Here is a 25,619-nt window from a genome sequence, read left to right on the forward strand (position 1 = left end):
CGCAGCCCGGCAGGCCCCGCACCGCCCGGCTCGGGCCCCGGCGACAGCGGCGGCGCAGTAAGTTGGCAGGAGCGAGTCCCCTCCGTTCTCGCCTCCCCCGCACCTTTTGAACTTGTTGCTGCTGCTCGGCTCGCCTGCGCCTGGCTTTTGGAAGGTGAAAAGGAGGAGGGAGGCACAGAGGGATGGGGGAAGGGGAAGGGGAAGAAGAGCTCGCTTGAGCTTTATTTATGCTCTCTGGGCGCATCGGATTCGGTTGCTCGGGAGCTGCTCTCTCTGCTCTTCCCTTTCCGGGTGCACGGCGAGGAGAAAGTCTCTATGCAACTCAGCCCCGGCGCGCACTTTGCCAGGTATGTACCGCGAGCGAGGCGCGTTCTGCACGGAGGCAGTTGCTGCTGCCGCCGCGCCGGCGGCGGCTGCCAGCTCCCGGGTTCTGTAACTGTCACACTGCACCTGAGCTGAACTTGAAAAGAGAGTGAAGGGGCGATTGGGCAAACGCTTTTGGCAGACACAAGGGGTGCTTGGAGACGTGGGGGAGGAGGATCTGTATTAACGCCCCCCACCGTGCCCACCGCACAGCACCTCCATCTCTGCAAATTCGGCCCAAAGAGTAGAGGCGGCGACCGGACTCCCAAAGAGACATGGGGCAGCTGCTGTGACCGCATCTCCGAAGCTACAACAGGTCGCCTTTCTGAGACTCCTTTGGCGGGAAGGGCCACTTGGAAAGGGAAGGTTTCAAAGAGCTAAAAGGGAAGGTGGAAGGGTTCTCTAATTAATCAAAAGAATATCACTGAGTGACTGCCCTTCGTTTTCTCTATCCTACACGACGCGTACTGTAGGGTCACTACATTATCCAGACTCTGTCAGGGGAGAAATCAGACACCTGTTTGAAGAAATTGCTGCATTTAGAAGCACCTGTGTACTTCTTTGTGCCAGGAGTGGCCTGGTTCAACTGCTGGAAGAGGTTTGGTTAGGTTCTGCTGGGCGTGATTGTTAGGACATTGTATTTTCTTTTTCTTACTACTACAAATTCCTGTGTTTGAGGGAAACTTGCCCTTCTGAGAACTGTGAGTTCACCAGGAGCCCTACCTTGGAATAGGAGTGATACTTCCGGACCACGTTTCTCAGTGGTATTTTGTTTGACGGGAGGAAGTGAGTGATTGTGGCTACTTTGCCCCATTGTAGAGGCCCGATTACCCTCCTTGCCTCTACTTCAAGGAACCATGGCGGCGGGTGTAGCAGCGTGGCTGCCCTTTGCCAGGGCAGCAGCCATTGGGTGGATGCCTGTGGCCTCGGGGCCCATGCCAGCTCCCCCAAGGCAGGAGAGAAAAAGGACTCAAGATGCTCTGATTGTGCTCAATGTGAGTGGCACACGTTTCCAGACATGGCAGGACACCCTGGAACGCTATCCAGACACTCTGCTGGGCAGTTCTGAGAGGGACTTTTTCTACCATCCGGAAACTCAGCAGTATTTTTTTGACCGTGACCCAGACATCTTCCGCCATATTTTGAATTTCTACCGCACCGGGAAGCTCCACTATCCTCGCCATGAGTGCATCTCTGCTTATGATGAAGAATTGGCCTTCTTTGGCCTCATCCCAGAGATTATTGGCGACTGCTGTTATGAGGAGTACAAGGACCGCAGGCGAGAGAACGCGGAGCGTCTGCAGGACGACGCAGATACTGACAACACCGGAGAGAGCACGCTGCCCACTATGACTGCTAGGCAGAGGGTCTGGCGGGCATTTGAGAACCCGCACACCAGCACAATGGCCCTGGTGTTCTACTATGTTACAGGTTTCTTCATTGCTGTCTCAGTCATCGCGAATGTGGTAGAAACAGTGCCATGCGGGTCTAGCCCAGGGCACATTAAAGAACTGCCTTGTGGGGAGCGGTATGCAGTGGCCTTCTTTTGCTTGGATACAGCCTGCGTCATGATCTTCACAGTTGAGTACTTGCTTCGCCTGGCTGCGGCACCTAGTCGTTACCGTTTTGTGCGAAGTGTCATGAGTATCATCGACGTGGTGGCCATCCTGCCTTATTACATTGGGCTGGTGATGACAGACAATGAGGATGTCAGCGGAGCCTTTGTCACGCTCCGAGTCTTCCGGGTCTTCCGGATCTTTAAGTTTTCCCGCCACTCTCAAGGCCTGCGCATCCTGGGGTACACACTGAAGAGTTGTGCCTCAGAATTGGGCTTCTTGCTCTTCTCGCTCACCATGGCTATCATCATTTTTGCTACAGTCATGTTCTACGCAGAGAAGGGGTCTTCAGCCAGCAAGTTCACCAGCATCCCTGCTGCCTTCTGGTATACGATCGTCACCATGACTACACTAGGGTAGGTGCCATCAAGGGAAATGGGATGGAGGTTGAATGGATGTGAGGTGATGGTGGACCCAGTAAGGTTATATAATTCACTACTAAATGGGTTTAGGAAAGCATTATCTAAATGTTTTGAGTAACTCTCTGTGAAATGGGTATGATATGGCAATTGAAGTACTTAGGGGATTTGCTGGTAAGTGTTGACTATTGGTGCCTGAAAGTGATAAATACACAAAGAAATTTTAGAATTCCTGACTATGGGAAAGATAATATTATATATATCAATACATAAAGAAATGATAATGAAAAACACAAAATTGGTGCCCAAATAAAGGTGTGAATATGTGTAATATATATTGAGATGCTTAGAAAGTGTTCCAGTGTATTCACATAAAAACTTTTCATATATATTTGAAGTATTATTTTCATATAGATAGATACTTTTGGCATTCATTTTTTCACTAAGAACCATAATTCTTATTTTACAACATTATAAAACACGGATTATAGATACCATTATCCAAGGATTTTATAATATATATGTACATATTCCCCTATATACATTTTCATTGTGGCTGATAGGTTACACAGTTTTAGAATATCAGGGCTGAAACTGATCAACTCGACAAAATGAAGTAGAATGATATTTGCAAAATATTTAAGACTATAGGTTCATAGTTTCAAAAAAAAAAAGTCAGTGACTATCACTCACACAGGTTTTTTTTTTTTTTAGAAACTACAGATCCCATCAGGCAATGGGCCCGTGACCATTAAATACGTATAGAAGATAGAGTGGTATCTGGTGAGACTGATGGTCACCGGTGGGCCAATTATAGAATTTTGCGCATTCTAATTTCCTTCTAGAATTCTTCTGTGTGTTCTTCTATTTGGGGGTAATGGTGTTTTGCAACCGAAGGGACATATCCCAAATGAATGTTTTTTCCAAAAGATAAATATGAAGCTAGAATTAAGATTTTTTTTAAAATGGTAGAAAAAAGGGAAAGTATGAAATGATTAGTGTTAATCAAACTGCAGAAAAGTAACACAATTTATATATTATAGGATCTAATAAAATAAAATGGTTAGAGCTTTTTACTTTTATGAGTTCTTAGGTAAGCCAAGTAGTGATGTTAGTGCCCTTTCATCAGCTTTATGCTGCTTTTCTTGCATAATCGGTTCAGTAATGGTTTGGTAATGGCTGTAGGAAAAAGTTATTCCCAAGGCTGCTTTTTAATGTTTTGTTTCTGGTTAATTTAATTGTCTTCTTTAAATGACAATGTAGTTGAAGTCAACTTAGTTGTATTAGCCATATTGTGTTGAACAGAGATTCTCATATTGTCATATGGCCAACTAATGGAATATTTCATATGTGAAGAATTTTTGCTAAGTTAATTATGCTAAACTAAAGTACACTACTTGTGATTTTGATCTAGTTCCGTGTATTTTTTTAAGACCTACTGGTGCATTAAAAAAAAAAAATTAGTGAAAATTCGTATCCTACTGCTCGTATGTCCTTTTTATCCAGTTGGTAGTTTTGTGACAAATTTTGAAGGTGTAGTATAGGTGCTTAGTTCTTATCAAAGAGAATTTTATATATGTGTGTGGCTTTGGTTGTCTTGTCCTTTTGTCATTTGAAATCTTTGTTAGGGACAATTGGATAGTGCAAATCACTATCAGGATTTCAAATCAGAAATACATATGAATAAAAAGAGAACTCTGTTTTCAGAGGAATGAAAGAAACGTTTAAAGGAAATATATATTCTTTAAAATTTGGTGTCTGTGGTAGTGTTTTTCATGAAGTATCAGTGAATCATTTTAATTAAATTTTATTAATCATTTAATACCATATACTGTGTATATGAATATTGGTATTATTGTAATGAATGTTGATGAGATAGTAATTTCATCTGGCCAGAAGTTCTATTCTAGACATGAGAACTTATGATTATTTTAAGATTTGTTTCCTGAAATGACTTTAATTTTTTTTTTCTATTTTTTAAGTTGTTTTTTGCTTTCAGGAGGAAAAAGAGGAAGTGTTAGCTATTAATGATTTTTTTACTGTATAAATAAAATACTTATAAGCATCTACTTTTTGAAATGATTTTAAAAAGTGAATCATAATTCCCAGGTCAAATCTATAAAACGGATTTAGTTCACATGTTCTGTATGTAAGTAGATTAGAAGAATTAAGTATATACACTTTCTCAAAACTTGGGAGTTACTTTTAAGACTTAAGTTTCACTGAAGTTGAAAATTTTAATTTTCAGGAAATTAAGCTAATTAATGACTAAAAGCAATCATACTTTTAAGATGTAGAAATGTTGATGCAATCAAAATACAATCCATTTATTGAAAAATGCCTATGAACATTTAAGGAAGTATATGCTTTATAATATAGCGAAGTTTCTTAGAAAGGCATCTTCAGTTCCTCATCAAAATATAGTTGCAATGTATTTTATTTTCCTAGGGAAATAGTTTTTTGTTTTTTGTTTTTTAAATCCTGCCTTTTTGGTGCCTTTGGTTGCATTGTGACTCAACAGCTTTATTTAAGAACAGAAAATATTCAACAAAAGCCATTACCTGAATTTATTTTTTCACTGTGGTTTTATACCTACAAGCTGGAGTGTCAGCTATAAACTTTCTGGAAAGTATGCAGTAGTTTGAGTTAATATCAGGCTGTGTCTGCTAGATGACCAAGAATTTCCCATTACACTTTCTGAGCCCTTTTTATTTGGCTGTTATTTTTAATAGAGCTAATATTCATCAATGAATGATAATAGAAGTGAAAATGAAATCCTAAATAGTGGTTATCAAAAATCTAGCTCATATAAACATTGTCTACATGAGAAAAAAGGCAAAAGCTTTGTAATTCAGGACTGGCAGAATTATCTACCTCTTAGTTCCTTTTAAACAATGTTCAGTTGGGTTTTGGTCTAAAGAAATGAACGGGTCTATCTTAGAACTATTGTGTATTCACCTAATCATTTTTGTGCTCCCTGAAATCTCAAACATATTACTATACTATAACTTAACCATGCTTGTTATATAACTAATTATTTAATTTGCCAGTAAAAGCAATGCTTTGAAGTATAATTTAAAAGTCTACCCATTTCCTGTTAAAGTAAGAAAAACATTAAAAGCACAATTTTAAAAAAATCAGTGAAAGATTTTTTAGAACGGTGATTAGATTGAGTAGCGATATATATCTGTTCTTCCATTTCATTTTGTCCTTCTCTGCATATTTATTGACCTTCACTGGCCTTTGGTACCCTTTTACTCCCCCACCTTGCTCCTTTCCATAATGTAAACTCTTAATTGCTTCCTTTAACAGCCTTGGGAGGAAGAGAACCTGTAATTCCTCTTTTGTCTTAATGACCTTTGGCACATAGCATCCAGTTGTTATTTTTCATTCAGGCGGTAGTACTCAAATGGTACCAAATTTAGGAAGCTTTCAAATGTTTATCAATAATCAAAAATGATTTTGTAAAAAATATTTAACGTTTACCGTTGTACCTCAGGTTCATGACTTGTGAGTTAGAAGCAGTACCAGGTGGCACGTTAAATGATTTGAGGAACTTGTATGCTAGGCAACATGTGCGTTTTTGGTCACAATTACTAACCATTTAGACCTGTTTTAAAAACAGAGGTTGTATTACTCATAACATAAAACTTAAGTACTTAAGAAGTATAATTTCTGTGGTCCACCACTTCATTAATTTTAAAACAGTTGTTTTTTATCAAAGTTTTTAGTATGGGAAAGAAAGCTACTATGTGGCATTTCTGAAAAGTTTATGTTTAAAATGCAACTTTATGGGGCACCTGGGTGGCTCAGTCGGTTAAGCCTCTGACTTCGGCTCAGGTCATGATCTCAGGGTCCTGGGATCGAGCCCTGCATCGGGCTCCCCGCTCAGTGGAAAGCCGGCTTCTCTCTCTCCCTCTGCCTGCTGCTCCCCCTGCTGTGCTCTCTCTCTCTGTCTAATAAATAAATAAAATCTTTAAAAAATAATAAAATAAAATGCAACTTTATGATTTTAACCACATAAATTATATTCTGATTTCTAAACGAATCTAGGAAAAAACTTCATCTCTAGTGTGCTAAAACAAATATAATAGAATAACATCTGTGCTCTCAGAAAACTCAGTGTAATTGTCCATTTATAAGATTCTGAAAAACTAGCTCTGTGATTTTTCAATTTTAATAGGTTTGATAAATTGCTATTTTAAGAAACAAAAACACAGAATAGTTTTTCATCTCAGTTTTCCTAACAATGTGTCAGTATCAGTGTGTCCTCTTTTTAGAGTGCCATGATTGGAGAAGGATTATATATAAAAATATGTCGCATATATATCACATATGTTTTATTTTATGTACATACAAATATGCTATCTATCTCATATACAACATAAATATATTAAATATGTTGCTTGCTATATGTATTTTAATATATAATATATATGTTACATAACACATATGTTGTTAAATATATATTATTAAAAAGAAGAATGAACTCTTAAATGTTTTCGTGCTATCAATCACTATTCTGACTACATAGCTTCGGGGAATGTTGGGAGTAATCTTGCAAAATCATTTACATAGAAACTTTTGGTTTACCCAGTTATTACTCAAAATGGGTAGAATTACTTTCCCATGCATCAGCATCTGCACATAAATATTGCTAGCATGTTAATCAAATACATCTTTATAAGATGGGAAGTACCAAATGTATCTTGCAGATGAGCAATCATGCTATAGGTAACACCCATTTTTATTTTTGCATACTATGTCATAGTGTCTGTGTATTATTATTACTATTTTTTTTAAGAGTGCACGCAATACAATGGGGCAGGGAGGGGCAGAGGAGAGGGAAGCGAAAATCTCAGGCAGGCTCCATGCTCAGTGCAGAGCCTGACTAGGGGCTGGATCTCACAACCCTGAGATCACGACCTGAGCAGAAATCAAGAGTCAGATGCTTAACTGATCGAACTACCTAGGCTCCCCGCAGACTATGATGCATATTTTTATAAAATTCTTCATAGAGCATGTTAATTGTTGGGAGTTGACAATGAACTTTTATTGAAATGTGAAGAAATGTGATATGCATAACTGGTAACCAAATCTTAACTGTCTTTATTTTGTTTTAGTCATCTTTTGAATATAAGTAGTATATGACATGACATACGTACGTATTTTTTAAAAGTTTGTATTTACCTAGCGTTTTCCTTTTTTTAAAATTTTTACAAGTATTTACTTGGTTGCCAAGAAGAGGTATGTCAGGAAGAGATAATTTGTGTTCTGTCAGCACAGCACACTAGAGTAGGGCTGTTTTCTAATTTTCAGTGGGTCTGTTATGATATATATATGTGTATATATGTGTGTATATATGTGTGTGTGTGTCTATATATATATGTATTTTTTTCTTTTCAAGATTTCCCTTTAGACTACAGGTTAACTTGATCTTATTTTATTTGTATAGTTACTTCATTTAATTCTGATACCATGTATGTTATATTTGTGTAAACTTTCCTCCCAACTATATTCATCTTTGACAATAAGTTAATGAACTTCATATTTCCTATTACCTAATTTCTGAATTCCTGGTGGAAAGAAACTTGACCGTTATTTAAAATCCATCATTTTACACATGCAAGACTTTTGGGGGGCTTACTGATAGTGACATAATTAAACAGCAGCAGCATTTTTTTGTTTCATTTTTTTACTCATTTTTTTTTCCTGAAGACCTTAACACATTATCTAGGAATATGTAGTAATAACTAACTGGGGGTTACTGCTGATACTACAGAGATAAGAAAAGGAATACATTCTCTTCTTTATTTTATTAACATAATGCATTTCTCTTCTAGTTCTGCTCTTTGTGACTCCACCACATTTCTCGTATCACTGCTAGCTCTGCATTTACTGACACAGTACTGGGGTTTAGCCCGATGGTGCCCAACTGACATAATAAAAGCATGTGTTCTTATTCAGTGAACTGTTAGGCCATTTGGAAGCAAACTATATGGTGGTAAGTATTTTACCTGGCTTGATGAAGAAGAAAAATAAATCAATCATTTTCCTTGAATTACCTAAAAAAGAGTTGGCCTATGAGTTGTTGAAATGATACAGTTTAACTTCTCTTTCATTGAAAGAACAGGAATGGTGGAAAGAATATTCACCAAAAAGGAAATATTATTTATCCTTCAGAGCTATAATGATGATTTTACTTTTTTCCCCCCAACTCTTCATCTGTCTTGTACTGTTTTCTGAGCACTATATATATATACACACACCCATATATATATAGTATATACCACGTAGTTTTATATATGTAGTATATGTATATTTATACGTATCCTGTATAGTTTTATATATTTAAATATATGTAATTTGTATATATTTATATATTATTTATATATATTTAAATATATATAAGTATATATATTTGTATTATGACTATTGCTGTCCCATTGGCTGTAGTAGCTAGATTTGACAGTCTGGGATATGGTCTGGTATTGAAAAGAAACCCAGGGGTGCAAAACCATCTCTACATTTCTGTGCACATTGAGACTGTCCTTTGCTTTAGTAGATCCATTTGCATATTACGCTGAAGTTTCCTCCTTTTTGAACCAGACTCCCAGCTGTGATCTTCTCCACAAAGCCTTCTGGACCTCCCNCCTTCTCGACCTCCCATGCCTACATCCTCTATAGTTAGGATTTTACTTGACATTAGTAAGTGATAATTTATATATGTTATGGTTTTACTTCTTGCCTTCCTAACTAGATTGAAAGGCTTTTGAGGTATGGGTCTATACCTTTTGGGGGACTTTTTACCTGCTAGTTCAGTGCCTAAATGTAGAAAAATCTGTATTAAAGCTTTGCAGACCATGGTACGAAGTGATACCTGCACAGCAAGGAGAGCTCCTTAGCTGTGGAGCAGTGCCATCTCAACATCAGCAATAATTTACTTATCTAATCTTTCACTAGGTTCAGTGTTAGGAAAAACTGGAATTTATTATTTGAGTATTTTGTCTTTGTACTACAGTCTACCCTTTTCAGATTTGGGAGAGCTATGAGACTCCTCCACTCTTTGATCTGTAACTAATTTTCTTCAAAAGTTAGAATTAATGGCTGCCAAAGGCTATTTCCTTAATCAGTTTTCTTCCTGGTGAAGGCTGGTAAATTGCAGATGTCTCTGGGAAACATATGCAGATATCTTATAATGCAAGCCCGAATCAGCACAGAAATGTTCTGCCTTGTCTTTCAGCCTCAGTTCCCCAGTAAACAAGAGCTGGCACTTTTTTCTTTATCCAGGCCCACTCATTTATGCATCAAATGGAATTGTTTAAAAATAGTGAATGAACTGTTGTCTATAAATGACACATAAGATAAATGTAGTCTATCAGAAAGAAGTTCCTATTTGAAGTGATTAAAAGGCAGGTATACAAAATGTAAACATACATGTAGATACATATTCTGACATGGTGCCGTGCACTTTGCTTTGGGAATTTTGACATGTCTGTTATGTAAAGAAGATCTGAATTATAAAAAGTGTGGGGAGAATAGAGAGTGAATTATCAGAAGTTAGTAATGAGAAAGAATAACATTGAAAGAGTAGGATGACAGTTGAAATAATGTCAAATAGAATGGGAAGGTTTTGTTCTAAAAGTGAAAGTTCTTGTCTTTTTTGCTCTCCTGTGGGCCTGATTCTTCTGTTGTCCTCATTTTCTTCACTTTTAAGGATAACAATAATAGTGCTTTTGGAAACCTATAGTTTTACCAGTAGCATATACTCTCAGCAAACCAAAATGTGACTCATAGAGTTCATTTCAATTTAACAGGCTTTTGTTGATCACTTACTACCTGTCATTGACCACAGCAGAAAACATAACTGCCAATTTCCTGACCTTAAGAACCATGTATTCTACTGGCAGAGGCAGAAAGAAAACCACATAAATATGTAATTCCAAGTAGCAGTGGGTGCTACCAACAAAATAAACAGAGTAAGAGTGTGTTGTTTTGGGTAGGAGACAGACAAGACCTTTCCAGTGGGAATATTGGAGCTGTTGGCTAACTGAAGGTATGAAGTGAGTTCTGTGAATATGTGGATAAAGAGCTTTAGATGAAGAGAGAGAAAGCTTCAAGGTGAGGGGAGGCTTGGTGTATTCCACCTAAGGCCACTGTAACTAAAGCAAAGAGAGGGAGGGGCTTTGTAGCAAATGCTATCTGAAAGGTAGTAGGGACCAGATGATGTGGGACATTGTAGACCATAGTAAAGACTCCTGGTTTTATTCAAGACATAATGGGGACACATTTGAGAATTATGAGCATGGTAAAGATAAGATATGATTTTTGTATTAAAATGAGCACAAGCTCTGGAACATTTAACATTTTTTTAAATGGTCATTTTAACATTAATTTCTTTACCGTGTATAAATCCTCATCCTTTGTTAGATTCATTATACCTACCTTAACTTGAAATTTATATCCAGTTATTCATGAGATTTTCCAGAAAAATGGAGTATTTTATAAGAATGCATGATTAAAGTATTCCCAACTGACAAAAATAAAACTAGTTCAAATGAGAAAATGAATTCCACACGTTAGCTGAAAAGACAAAAGTGTTTCTCAATAGATATGGAGCTATCTGGGAAATGACTGCGGATTATTATTTATTTTGAATATAGATTTGCAGACTTACAGTTGTCAGTTCTAATGTTCATGCTCAAGAATGTCATATATACCTTTGGATTCTACTTAAAGAATTTTCATTCCTTTTTTTCCCCTCACTTTGCAGTAGGTATATGTATCCCTCTTTAGGTGTTTGATTGTTTCTGTGAGTTTGAAAGAAAAAAAGGTTTACATGTCTTGAAAAATGCCAGAGGATATGTATTTTTAAACCCAAATTAAATTGGAACCATGCATGTAGCAGATGTGTATATGTAATGAAAACTTAAAGAGGCATAGCTTTGGTAAGAATCACCATGCTGGAGAGTAAAACATAAACATGACTGTATAATTGGAGAGCACTTGGGTTTGGAAGAACAAGAACTGGATCAACAACATTAAAAAAAAAAAAAAAGTGTGTGTGTCTCTCAGATGAGCAACTTGTGAAAATAGTTCCTGACTCTAAGGGAAGTCAGCGTGGCATCTCACTTTGGCATTCTGTTTCCATTAGAACATCTGTCCTTCAGATAATTCTGCATCCTACCCAGTACTTCTGTCTAGAGACTTGATTTCTGATGATATAAGTTAGGGTTCATGAAGGTCATCACAAAGAAAAAAGTCCTAGTGTTTCCTGTCCTTTGCATGTGAAATTGATCATGACAATTACATTGTGATAATTACTGACCTTTCTTTATTTTGAACTGGGAACTGGTTTCTTTTCATCTTGATGCAGAAATTGAAACTATGTAACCCTATACCATGTTAATACTTTTTGGAAAAAGAAAATCCTTATGCATATTGTTTTAGATCATACTGTGGAACTTACATTTCTAGTTCTTACCAAATATGGTGTTTGGGAATGAAAATAAACACATGTATTTGTATTCTTCTTAACTGAGATCAACCTAGTAATGCACATTGGACACTATAGGATCAGGAAAAAAAAATGTATCTTATGGACTCTCACAAATGTTTGGTTTTCTGCTTCAGTCTAAAGGTATTAAAATCATGGAATTTTGATTTGCAGGGATCTTTAGAAATCATCTTGTGGAAACTTCTCAGTTTATACTTGAAAAAACTAGGAAACAAAATCACAAAGCTAGTTAGTGGAGGTATGTAAGTTTGATTTCTGGGGGATCTTTTGAAGTCTAATGCTTTTTAGGGCACAATTCACTGGAAGTCTTTTTTTCCTCCATATTTCTTAATTGTATAACCTATTTTCATCGTTAAAATATTACAAACAAAGCAGAGCAATAAAAGCAGGTAGTGTACATGTTATAACTAGTTCATAGCCTCCCATTTGATAAAAAGTTATATATATATGTGTGTGTGTGTATATATATATTCCCCCATTATACAATAAATTATATATATATAAAACAATGGACTAGTAATATAGATAAACGAATTCATGCAATAAGTCTCATCTTGTCATTCTTCCCTTGGTCATCTGCTACTTGTTAAATCTTTTTGAAATTAAAGGAATTAATTATTAAATTGAAGTTTCAACTCTGAATTTTAGACAATTATCTAAAGTTATGATTTTGTTAATTTTAATATCAGCAGTGTTGAAAGCAGGCCATGAAATCAGTGTCAGATCGTTTGTTTGACTTGCTTTGGTCTGAAAAATAGAATTCAAATTTTAGAATATCAGATGCATTCATAATTTGCCCCAGAAAAATCATGTTATGTTTTCTTCATTAAGTGAAGAGACATGTGAAGGTTCAAATGAATTAATATTTTAAAATATTTTTCAATTAAATGCCGTAACAATTAATATGTTTTGAGGAGATCACCTCAAGCTTGTTTCTATAGTACATTTCCACTTTGAAAAACATGTAAAAATGTTGTTTTAATCCCTGGAATTACTAAAGAGAAAACAACTCCGTCTTTAATTCCCTTGAATTTTTAAAAAAGTTGATATTCTGAAAAATTAGACAGTAAGCAGATACTTCTGGTACTTTGGGAGAAATCTTCAAGATGAAGCCTAATTGATAAATTATAAGAGGACCTTGCATTTCAATAGAATATGTGTAAAAGAGCTAAGCCTTTGATACTATACCCTTGAAGAGCTAAGCCAAGATGCATTGCTTTTGCTTTACTCCAGATACACAGAATTTAAATAATCATCCTTTTTCATGACACACTTCTATCATTAATTCATTCATAGCCCTCTTTATCATTTTGTTTACTAAATTTTACTGTGATATGCAAACATAATATGCACAGGTGAGAGCCTACCCCCAAACTAAAGCTATATCATTGGTATTAACCTATTAACCTACCTCTAAACATTAGCACCTCTTTTTCCCATTATGTCCCACTGTCTTTCTCTGTTGGAGATAACCATCATCCTGTATTCTGTATTTATCGTTCTCAAAACTATATTTTTAACTGGGAGATTTTGTTAACTTTATGAAAGGTTATCATGTTGCACACAGTCTTTTGGGCTCTTGCATATAATATATCACCAGGGTTCATCCATATTGTTGCTATACATTATAATTAATTTTTTGCTACTATAGAATATTCCATTATATGGTTATTCCACAGTTTATTCAGCACCTCTCTCTTTAGTGCCTTTCAGGTTAGTTCTAGTTTTTTTTTTTTGACGAGTGCTGATATGCAAATTGTTGGCATGTGCAGATGTTTTTCTTATGAATATAACCGGGAGTGAAATTGGTGGGTTATAGGTATGAATGCTTAACTTTGGGGGATGAAGCCAAATTTTTCCAAAGTTGCTGCATCAATTGATACTTCTGCTAGCCACAAATTAATAAATAAAAATTCAGAAAAGATGATTTCTGTGAGTCAGTGTGATGTAATGGGAAGAGGAAGTGCATATGGTTAGATGTCAGTTACTATGAAGAAATTAAGAATTTTTTTTTATTGGCATTGTTTTTACCTTGGTCTTTTTGAAATGAGCAGGTAATATAATTGTAGTAATCCTAACTTGCATTATGTTTAACTCCATGACTTGTAGTTGAATTTTTCTTTTTCTTTCAATCTGAAAAGATTTACTCTTGTAAACACTGTATTATATTTTCACATTGTGAAATATTTTGTTAACTTCAACTTTGTGTTTGAACTCAAGTCCAATAATATGAAAACATCAAACACGACAATATCTTGCAAAGCTTTGGTTTACTCATTCATATGAAATTAAGGAGGATTGAAAATAATACTCAGTTGATTTTCTGACACTTTCTAGTATTTTATAAAATGTTATGTGTAATTTTCTACAAACATGTACAACCAAGAAACTATTCACATCTTCTTCATTCCTGTTATTTAATTTATCACATTACTGCAGTTAGAAAAACCTGCGCTAATGTCAAGGCACCTTAGAGACATTTAGAAGGAGATACATTACTGTGAAACAGGATATATGAATAAATGTCAAGAGGAAATTACCTCCATTTCAGGAAATTCTTAATTATGGAAAATTAAAATGAATATTATTTCCAGTTTTTCATGGATGACCATGCATTTTTTTAATGTTTGCAATAAAAGGCAAGTGTTTTGAAAAGCATAATTAACTTATAATTTATATGTGTTGATCTGTTGTCTTTTTTTAAATATAGCATTTGTGCTTTTGGCTTTAAAAATCACATGAATTTGATACAAAATCTCAAAAGATAACAGTAAATATTCTTATAAAAAAAGAATATAATTTACAAAATGGCTATAAACTCTTCTTTATGGAATAAGTCACTTTTTATTCAGGATTAGCATGGTTTTAGAGTAGTAAAAGGTAAAGTGCCTATTGATTTCACAGAGAACTTTATTATTTTCATGTGAAGAGTCCAAATGTCTTCATAATCACCTAAATGAAAAGTAAGGTTATTTATTTCAGAATTAAAGGGTTTTGTTTTTTCAGTCAAGTAGGAAATCTTAGCGATGTGTTCTGAAATATACTATTTGAAGCCAAATTGAATAAATTAAGTCACTTTAGACTATTCACATTACTTTTACTTCCATCTCCTCATAAAGAGGAATAAATCTCCACATTATACAGTGTCCAGTTTCTGAATCTATATCAGTTATTGATTTATTTAAAGATTTTATTTATTTGACAGAGAGAGCACAAGCAGGGGGAGCAGCAGGTAGAGGGAGACGCAGGCTCCCCGCTGAGCAGAGAGCCCAATGTAGGGTGCTCCCATCCTAGGACCCTGGGATCCTGACCGGAGCCGAAGGCAGATGCTTAACCAACTGAGCCCACCCAGGCACCCCTCTATATCTGTTATTTTAAATATTACTAAAATATGTGTTAATGTATACTCAGATACATTTTTAAAAAACACAAACACATAGACATCAGTACAAAATATATAAATATGTAAATTAGTATCATATACATGTGCATAAGTTGATATACACGTATTCTCTCCTGTTACTTTCCTAGGAGGACACAAAATGAACTATTGACGATAATACTTTTAAGAAGTAGAGGAAGAACAATTTTGTATTTCATATTGTACCTNACATAGACATCAGTACAAAATATATAAATATGTAAATTAGTATCATATACATGTGCATAAGTTGATATACACATATTCTCTCCTGTTACTTTCCTAGGAGGACACAAAATGAACTAGTGACGATAATACTTTTAAGAAGTAGAGGAAGAACAATTTTGTATTTCATATTGTACCTTTTGTATTTTTTTCCCATTAGCCTACAGAACTTATGTTAAAAAAAGGACTCTCTGCGACATTTGAGGCCTTTCTCTTCATATTTTTTCTATGTAAAAATCTTACCAGATGTTATTTAAAATTAGATCTCTTTTCCTACAATAACCCTTTGGAAGACTTCCTCAAAAAGGTCTTAAGTATAGAGGGTAATGTATTAGAAATGGCCTGGATTTAAATACCAGCTCAGTGATGTTGGTCAAGTTACTTAAATTCTGTTTACCTAAGATTCCGCATTTGTAAAATAGGTTAACAATAGCTGCCGCATAGGGCTTTTATGGAAATTAAATGCAAATATGTAAAGTTCTTAGAACATTACCTTCTACAGAGGTGCTGCATGAGGGATTATTATTACATTATGATTATTATTAAATATATGATAATATTAAATATAGTACATATTTTTTGCATAAGAAAAAAGTAGTAAGGGAGCAGGAGGAAACTTTGGGAGGTGATGAATATGTCTGTGGTCTTGATGGTGGTGATGGTTTCGTGGGTGTATACTTATCCCCAAACTCATCAAATTGTAGACATTAAGTATTTATAACTAGGAAGGAAGGAAGAAAGAAAGGAAGGGAGAGAGGAAGGAAGAAAGGGAGGGAGGAAGGAAGGCAAGGGAGGAAGGAAGGAAGGAAAGGAAGGGAGGGAGGGAGGAGAGAAGGAAGGAAGGAGGAAGGGAAGGAAAGAAATAAGGAAATAAACTAGGATTAGAAGGGAAAAAAGTCTGTAGTGGGTCAGCCAATAGACAATTAGGCAGGAAATGATCCTTGAAAACGAAGAGATACTGATGGAAGACACACCTTAAGTCAAGAGGTATTTCCTGTTTAGAAACGGGAATTTTGAGTCATCCTATAAAACTTTTTGTTGTTGAAAATTCAACAGTTAATGAATTTGGGTTACCAAATTACAAAAACTTTTATGTCCTTGGCAAACTTGTTTTGGAATTATATGCTCAATCATTCCTTTATTATTTTTTTAACTATGCCAATTTTCAAAGAGGATTTGAAACAATTTGCTGTCAAACGAACCAAAAGATTAGATAAACAAGTGCTAATTATTAAAGATGAAGGGGAAAAACAATTATGTTAAATAAACCATTAGTGAACATAAATTCAGCTCTGAATTTCCTGGCAGCCAAAGAAAAAAAGGAAAGTGTAGCATGTTTCACAGCTCTATTTATCTAAGAAGGGAAAAGGTCATACTTTCTGAGGAGTTTCTTTTTAGAAGAGGTAGAGTCTAAGTTAATCTGGTCAGGTGGATCCTATTAGCTGGTTATTTACCAACATAATGAACAGTGTCTGCACCAACAGTTTCACAAAATATTTAGAACTATTTTTGATTTGGCCTTTTTATGCAAAGCAAATAATATTGTAAGAATATAAAGGTATTTTCATAGGAAATATAAATGATGTGATCAAAATATATAACTTTCAGATTATAAGATTAATATGTAGAGTTTAGCAAATTCCAAGTGATGTTTCTCTCTGTGTAGACTGAAAGCCACCAGAATTAGGATCACCTGGGACACTTACTAAAAATGCATATTCTTGATGTTCACCTAAAACAATTTAAATAATCTTTGGAGATAGGAACCATGATGGCTGCATTTTTACTTCTCACATCAAATTTTAAGAACCACTGATCTGGAAGAATATATCTTGAGCCTATCTCTACTGTTATCATCCTGGAATATTACTGACCTTGAGGTGGAATTTTGAAATGAGGTAAAAACAAATCATATAAAACAATGATCCAGACAAGGTAGCTAAAATGATAGTTTTCAGGGTGACTTAGTGAATGTGTATAGAGAGAAACATAGAAATTCAGTAATCTTGAACATAGTTGATTACCTGATTCTTTATTGCAAAATCCTATGCTATGAAATAAGGTTTCATGGACAAATAACCATTAGTACTAGTATTCTGGAGAGCAACTGGAATAAAAAAGACACAGCTGCTTCCTTTGGGGAATTTAGGATTGTAAGTTTTTAAAGTTATTGATTTCTTAACTGTCAGAGATGGGTGGGTTGAGCTTTCCAAGTTAATAGACCAGTTGGTCATAATGAAAGTAAAGAGGGGCGCCTGGGTGGCACATGGGGTGCCTGGGTGGCACAACAGTTAAGCTTCTGCCTTCGGCTCAGGGCGTGATCCCGGCATTCTGGTATCAAGCCCCACATCAGGCTCTTCAGCTATGATCCTGCTTCTTCCTCTCCCACTCCCCCTGCTTGTGTTCCCTCTGTCGTTGGCTGTCTCTATCTCTGTCAAATAAGTAAATAAAATCTTAAAAAAAAAAAAAGAAAGTAAAGAACGTGGGGTCTTGGATCAGAGCCCCAGAAGAAGGGAAGAGCTTATGAGGAGCAAAACAGCACCATGCATGAAGATAGTCTAAATCTCATGAGATGAAAATTTTCTTTGGGTAAATATTTTTTCTCCTTTTTTGTCCCCTCTTTTTTCTTCTATATAAACAGAAAGTTGCTTTGAAAGGATTTACTTTCCAAAGAGGATAATTTTTAATCATATGTTAGAGATTTGAACCGTGGAAGATCTAAAGATAGAAAACAAATTACTGATGGATTCTTAGATCATAATGGAGCATAAAAGGAGGTTTTACGTGAAAATCTACTGAGTGGCTGATTTGATGTTGAGCTTTCTAATTGGCTTTTCATGATGTTAGCCTGTCCAAAATGACTTTGTGTTCTTTCCTGGTAGACATAGGGAAGTAAGCAATAAGCCTTTTCCCATGAGGTCTAGGTACAGAGAGAACTACCTTGTGAAAGGCCTATTGAAGTTTAGCATGGCCAGAGATTGATGTTCACTTCCTGCCTTGGAGGATGCTGTCTGAGTAGCTGTGGTAACAGGATTTCTGGTTATCGAGGTTCATAAAAAAAGGAAACCTATGGTCAAAAGTTATGATTCAATTATAAAAGTTCTGATAAATACAATCTTACTCAAACTCAAATGTTGCTTAGTGTTACGATCAGGAGGTCTGACATGACATTTGAAATCTTGGTTTGAAGTAAAATAATGTAGATGATGCAGTTTTATCCCAAATAAGATAAATAGGAAGGAGAGTCTTACGAACCTTCTGTAAAGTTTCCCTTCCTGAGCAGAATATATATGGAGAGGGAGGGGGAAATGGAGAAAAATGTGTAAGGAGATAATCTGACTTTTACAGTAGGGCAAGGAAGAGTCTACATTGATTGGGCCCCTAATCTGTGGCAGATGCCACCCCTATAGACATAAACAGTATTATTTTTTTCTGACTGCCCTCCTTGTTTTACCATATTTTGATTCCTATGATAAAACATAAATAAAAATATGCTAAATAATTACTCAATAAAATGGAAAACATGAAATCAAAATTAGAGCACCCTAGTAAAAGCACATTTAAGTTCAAACAGCTGGAACTAACATTAAAAAGTCGGGCAAACTTTTAGCTCACAGAAGAAACTGGAACCAAAACAACAGGACATGTTCTGAGAAGCAAGTCTGAATTTTGACATATGAAGTTCTTCTGGGGGAATACCAGAAAAGATCCAACAAAAAAATAATGTCCCTGATCAGGTATCCCAGTAAAAGAACCTTATGCTTCTACAAAAGATTTGAGCCTTGAGCCACAAAATAAGTAAGTCCTCTTCCTGCAGAAAAGCTCAGGGGATTGGCCAAGAGCGGCTGCTGTCCTTTCCTGTGCCTTAGGTCAGACATCAAGGTCAACCTAATAGCACGCAGCCATGCTTCCAAAACCTGCTAGTGGAATCTCGAATATTGAGAACAAACACTTAATTTTAATCCAAGATACATTTTAATTGGGTCTATAATTCTTTTCCACCTATATTTTATTTCATGTCATTTTATTTTTTTTTTAGAGAGAGAGAGCGCACCCACGTGCCCACACACACTCTGGGGAGGGGTGAGGGAAGGAGAGAGAGAATCTGAAGCAGGCTCCATCCTGAATCCAAAGCCCCACCTGGGGCTCGATCTTACACTGTGAGATCATGACCTGAGCCAAAATCAAGAGTCGGAGCCTTAACCAACTGAGCCACCTAGGTGCCCCTCACCTTTATTTTATTTGATGTAAGAGGAATTGGTTTTACTGAAGAGCTAGGCATACATTAAAAAAAAAAATTTGTTTCTACGCTCTCATTGTATTTCTTTTTATTTATAGTATTTCTAGAAACCAAATAAGGAAAAAAAAATCCATGGATCTATAATGCCCTAACTGTACACTTGTGTTTAAGGCACCTCAATATGCCTGCTGGCAAAGTTCTCTCTTCAAAGAACCTCAGACTTGAGTTGAAATCTCCCCCACAGATTTTATAACAATGGCTAAAACATTTCTTTGTGGATCACAGATACTGAATAAAGATTTTTTTAAAATATTTTTACTGTGGAGTTAAAGGTCCAATTCATTTTGGGAACTTAACATCACTCAAAATACAGTTGACCCTTGAACCGTGTAGGGTTTAGGGGTGCTAATGCCCCCCATGTGCAGTCAAAAATCTGCAGGTGCCTTTTGACTCCCTGAAAACTTAACTACCAGTAGCCTATTGTTGAAAGCCTTACTGGTAACATAGACAATCTATTAATGCATATTTTGTATATTCTATATATTTTATACCATATTCTTAAAGTAAGGCAGAGAAAAAAATGTTTTTAAGGAAGTCATAAGAAAGAGAAAATACATTTGAAGTACTATATTTATCAAAGAAAATATGCACGTAAGTGGACTTGCATAGTTCAAACTCGTGTTATTCAGAGTCACCTGTACTTTCTAGCTGCTTCTCTCTCAACTGCACATCCTGGGACACACAAGTAGCTACATACAGAAGTAAAATTTCCACAGGTGCGGAGTCTTCAGCTCACCATACATTAAAAAAATTATACATGAAATACATTTCTAGAATTTTGACACCTTTTAAATATACTAATTGATTCCTCTATAAAACTGTTTTCCAAATCCTTATTTATTTTCCTTAACCTACAAAAGAATTCCCCTACATTTCTGTGCTATTTCTGTCATCCCTATGCTGTTGGCTCACAGCTATACATATCTACCCTGGGCCATTCTTGTGAGCTTCAGACAATAATTTCCAGATTTATGCCAACAGGAAATATTATGCCCTTAGCTTTTATAGACAATCAGTATAAGTAATGTCCATATAGAGAATATTTCTAAATCTAATGCAAAACCATTAGACATAGAATATTATTTAGCTGGCACATTACTCACCATCCCTTATTATTAAAAGCTATGAAAATATAAATAAATAAATAAAAATATATATATATATACACACACACACACATATATATATATATTTTCTTGTGTGTTAACTCTGTTAGAATTTGGATGTTTCCTGTGTGACTGATAAGAAAAATTCTCAGGCGTGTCCAGGGTCACCAGTAATGGGTACCATCTCCAATTAGTGATGACAGCCATAGTGGGGAATAGAAGAGAGTTTCCTTACCTGCCATAAGCAAAGTCTCAGTGGCAGAAAACTGCAGAACGTGTTCTGGCCACAGTGTGTATGTTCCTTTGGCACTAAAATGTCTGTTGAATGTTGACTGAATGAAAATCTGGGATCACTTGTCACTTTTTGAATCTTAATACATTCTGTTACGAATAGATTTAAAGTAATCATTGTAACGTAAATAACAATCCCTTTGCTTATCAGTTATATTTGTTCTCATATGTACTTTTACTTTTCTTATGTGGTTTGACTTTCATAAGTGATCGATCAATATCCATGGAATGCATGACATAATAAATTACAAATGTCTTTCTGAGCACATAAAAATTTGAGTTATATTTATGCAATGGGAGAAACAATTTTAGCAGGTGGATGGAGCAGAGATTGAATTAGGTGACACTTGAATCTTTTATGGTCTTAACCCTTGAGACCCCCAAATAATCCCTGACATATTACTTTAGCTCACTATAATACAGCTCTCTGTAACTCTCTCTCACATCACTAGAAGATTGGTATTTATTAATAATCTGTGAAATTGATGTACATTTGGTGCCGCCTATAGTCTAACATACTAGAACACTATTGTTTAACAGAAACAGATATGATGCCCAGAAACACAGAAAAACAAATGCACAGTCATATACAAAACCTAGCAAGTAAACACAGAATCCAGATTTCATTTACCTGAATGTGTTGACTGTTCCTATGTGCCAGAAAATATACTTGGCACTATGAAGGAAAGATATAAGTATGAAAGAATAAGTACTGTGCAAAGCTGGGATTTTAAATCCTGGCTCTTCTTACTGACTGACTCTGCAGAGCCTGGATGCAATGTAGAAATATATTTGTGTTTGTGTGATATCAGATGTGTGAGGAACTTTTTAATGCTTTGAAATGAGTGGTTGTTTGCCTGAGTTGGAAAGAACAAAAGTCAGCCATCAATTCTTGTAGTCAGGTTAGGGTCTGTGGAGTACGTGAAATTGCCAGGATATTTGAACATGGTTTTTGTCCTGTCAATGCCTCCCTTCTTCTTTTTAGGGCTGTCCTAGTACATAGGAAAGAAGGGCTAGGATGCATGTAAGCTCACTTTTTTTTTTCCCTTTAAGTATGAATTTCTATTTTTAATTTATTTTGTTTTACGTTTTTATTTAAACTCATACAGGTAAGCTAACTTTTGAGCTGATTTCTATACATGTTGTTTTTCTCTTATTTTTTTTTTTTTGTTGGTGAAACATAATCAGTGTTTGCTTTTATCCAAATAGTTTAACATTGCTATACCCATTGTAGTTTTAAATGATGTGCAACATAAATGGGTAAATAATGCAGTATTACTATTGAGTATATTGTATTTGTTTTCTAATATAAATATGTTGTTTCAGAGGTAATTATATTGAAACAGATAAAATGGGTCTTTATTGTAAATGTTCTAGTTATATTTTGGGTTTTTTTGTTTGTGTAAGATTTTATTTTTAAGTAATCTCTACACCAAACATGGGGCTCAAACTTCCAACCTGGAGATCAAAAGTTGCATGTTCTACTGACTGAGCGAGCCAGGGGCCCCTGTTGTAGTTAGTCGTATTTTGAAAGACATATTTCTATGACAAGAAAGCAATTAATTTAAATATTACTTCTTGATTTTCTTAGTGCCTCTGTTCCTTTTGTCCTAATTAATTTCCACTCATGAGCAATGGTATCCAAATCCTTCTTGATTTCATCTTCATTGTTTAAGCCATCATAATTCATGATGCTTATATAATTTTAGTGACATGTTATGTCATAGATACAGACATTTAGGTGGGATTTTTCAAACAGTAATTCTTTCTAAGAACCATGGAATCTTGAAACCAACAGTTGTCCTGTAGGTCACCCGAGTTCACACTTCCACTGTTGAAAGGCTCTCCAGTATATTCTGTATATTTTTATGGCCTTCTATGAACTTTTTGAATATTCTGTGTAATTGGAAGTTTTAGGCACCCCATTTCTTTGCAACAGGACTCAAATTTTTATCAAGTTTTTAAAAAATTATGCTGACATGGACACCTTCCTCTATCACCCATTTATCCAAATGAGGTTTTAGAGATTGAACAGAATGAGTTTTCTTTTTCACATCCTTTCTAGGGCTGTACTTGAAGAGGGCTATCATGTCCCTCCTTAGGCTTTTCTCTGCTGGGGTGAACTTTAAACAAACTAAGTCGTTTAAACATTGCTATGTAATGTGTTTTCTGGAGCCCCCTCATTGCCTTGATCTCAAATCTCTGAAGCTGATCTGACTGGAAGAAAGTACATTGAAATCATGACCTGCCACAGCACTAACACTGTGTATCTCTGAATGGTTCCTAAATGCAATGACTTGTATCGATCTCGTGGTAAAATAACAGGTCTTTTATTTTTACTGGAAATGCTATAAAACCATTTCTTTCTTCTCTTTACTTATAGTATTTACTACTTAAGGATAAATTCTACCAGATTTTTAAAATCTTCATTAAATTTCATTCTATGAGCTAATAAAAATGCATTGTTTGAGTGTTACCTAGCTACATGGCTCCAACTTCTCCATGAGTCTGTTTAATTGTGTTATAAAAATGAAACAGAACACACAATAGATGATGTTCTTCTGGAAAAGCTATAAAGGAGTCCGTTCATCAATGGAAGTGTTCATCTAGATCATCGTACCCAAAAGCATCTATCTGGACATTTAAAATCTAGTAGATGAGGGAGACAAGAAAGAAAGAGTATATTAAAAATCCTAATTGAGTTGTTCCCGCACCCACGGGATATTCTGGTTCTGTCTGACCGGAGGCTGAGGTTCATTCAGGTTTCTGATCATTTTTTCCTTCAGTCCCAGGAAAGATCATCAATAATGAGCCTATTAAGACAGCTGGGATGGATTGAGGAAAAGCGTCAGACACATGAAGCTTTCCTGTTCCTTCTTATTTGATCTAATTCATTCCAAGGGATGAAATGGCAATCATCATCATCATCATGACAGAAGCTCTCATTTAATGAGTAATTAGCCTGGGCCAGGCACTGTGCTCAGCTCTGCTTTACATACATTATTTCTCATCACATGTGATTCTACAACATAAGGCATTGCTTTTATTTAATAGGTAAGCAAAAGGTGACTTAGAAAGACTTGATGTCAGTTCTGTTTGTCTCCAAAACATGCACACTGTCTACAGAAACATTTAGGCTCAGAAATTATATGTGTCAAATAATTAGTAGGACTGTAACTGTCTTTCTGGATGTAGAAGTGTTATAGAAGAGGCTTGGTTCAAGGTCTGTCAGGATCAGCAATGACAAAACTGAATTTTCTGCTCTCGAAGTGTATTCACCAAGACTGTTACAACAGAGTATTCTAGGCATGTGTTGGTTTGTGATTTGCAGGTTTCCTAATTGAAGTCAAGATGAAACACAGTCCTCAACACAGCCATTCTAAAATAGTGTAGTGAAAAGGTGGGTAGGTGGTGGAGCCCTGTTTATTTTATCTTATTGCAGGAGGAAAAAATTCTCTAGCATGTTTTCTAACGTCTTCTATATAATGTTATCATCTAAGCATATTCGGGTAAAATATACATTGATTGTAGGAGAGAGGATTGATTATGTCACTACTTTATAAATAGACTTTATATTGAATACAAGGAGAAGTTAGTTGTACACTCTTACCTGACTTGCTATCGGTAAGTCATGTCAGCAGTGATGGACATACATTAAGTCAGAAAATGATGCCAGCTTACCCTTGATACACAGACAAGCAATATTTTTAACAATCTTCATCTTCTTTTTTTTTCTTCCTGGAAGTAATTTTTTATTGTATTATCTCTCATTTATAAAATCACTAGATTGTATTATAATTAGTACCCTATAAAATAAAAAGGTTTGACTACAAAACATTTATATAGCCATTTTCATCTAACTTAAAATTTAGAGAGAACATGCATATAGGTTATAACAAGTATTTTAGAATGGGGCCTGAGTTTGGGGCGCCTCGGTGGCATGTCTGTTAAGTGTCTGACTCTTAATTTCAGCCAGGTCATGATCTCAGGGTCCTGAGATAGAGCCCTGCATCAGCCTCTGCGCTCAGCTCAGTGTCTGCTTGGGTTTCTCTCTCCCTCTCCCTCTGCCTCTGCCTCTGCTCTCTTTCTCTCAAATAAATAAATAAATCTTAAGAAAAAAAGAAAGAAATAGTGTCTGAGTTCACTAAAAATTAATTAGGACTTAACTAAGAGTCATTCCTCTAATGAAATAATATTTTTAAATCATATTTTAATCATTAATGTGACAAAGAAATTTATGCTTGTTAAATAAACACTCAGGGCTATTGTACATTTATCTAAATTTCTATTACATACATATCATAAATATGTATATAGATACACATACACACAAATACATACAAAATATATTTGAAAAATCTATGTGTATTCATTTTGTACTCTCTCTCCCCTATATTATAAACTCTTGGAGGTCAAGACCT

The 25,619-nt window shown here is 35.5% G+C and overlaps 1 protein-coding gene across 1 annotated transcript in view; it reads left to right on the forward strand.

The window, feature by feature from the left end:
• Positions 1–175: 175 nt before the first annotated feature.
• The window catches only part of KCND2 (potassium voltage-gated channel subfamily D member 2), a 494,775-nt gene continuing 469,331 nt past the window's right edge, over positions 176–25,619 (forward strand). The window contains exon 1 of the mRNA XM_034671074.1: positions 176–2,335. Within this exon, the coding sequence (XP_034526965.1) occupies positions 1,221–2,335 (1,115 nt within the window). The 5' untranslated portion in view covers positions 176–1,220. The remainder of the gene's footprint in view (positions 2,336–25,619) is intronic.

Source organism: Ailuropoda melanoleuca, chromosome 1 (genome assembly GCF_002007445.2).
Source record: "Ailuropoda melanoleuca isolate Jingjing chromosome 1, ASM200744v2, whole genome shotgun sequence".
Lineage (NCBI taxonomy): Eukaryota > Metazoa > Chordata > Mammalia > Carnivora > Ursidae > Ailuropoda > Ailuropoda melanoleuca.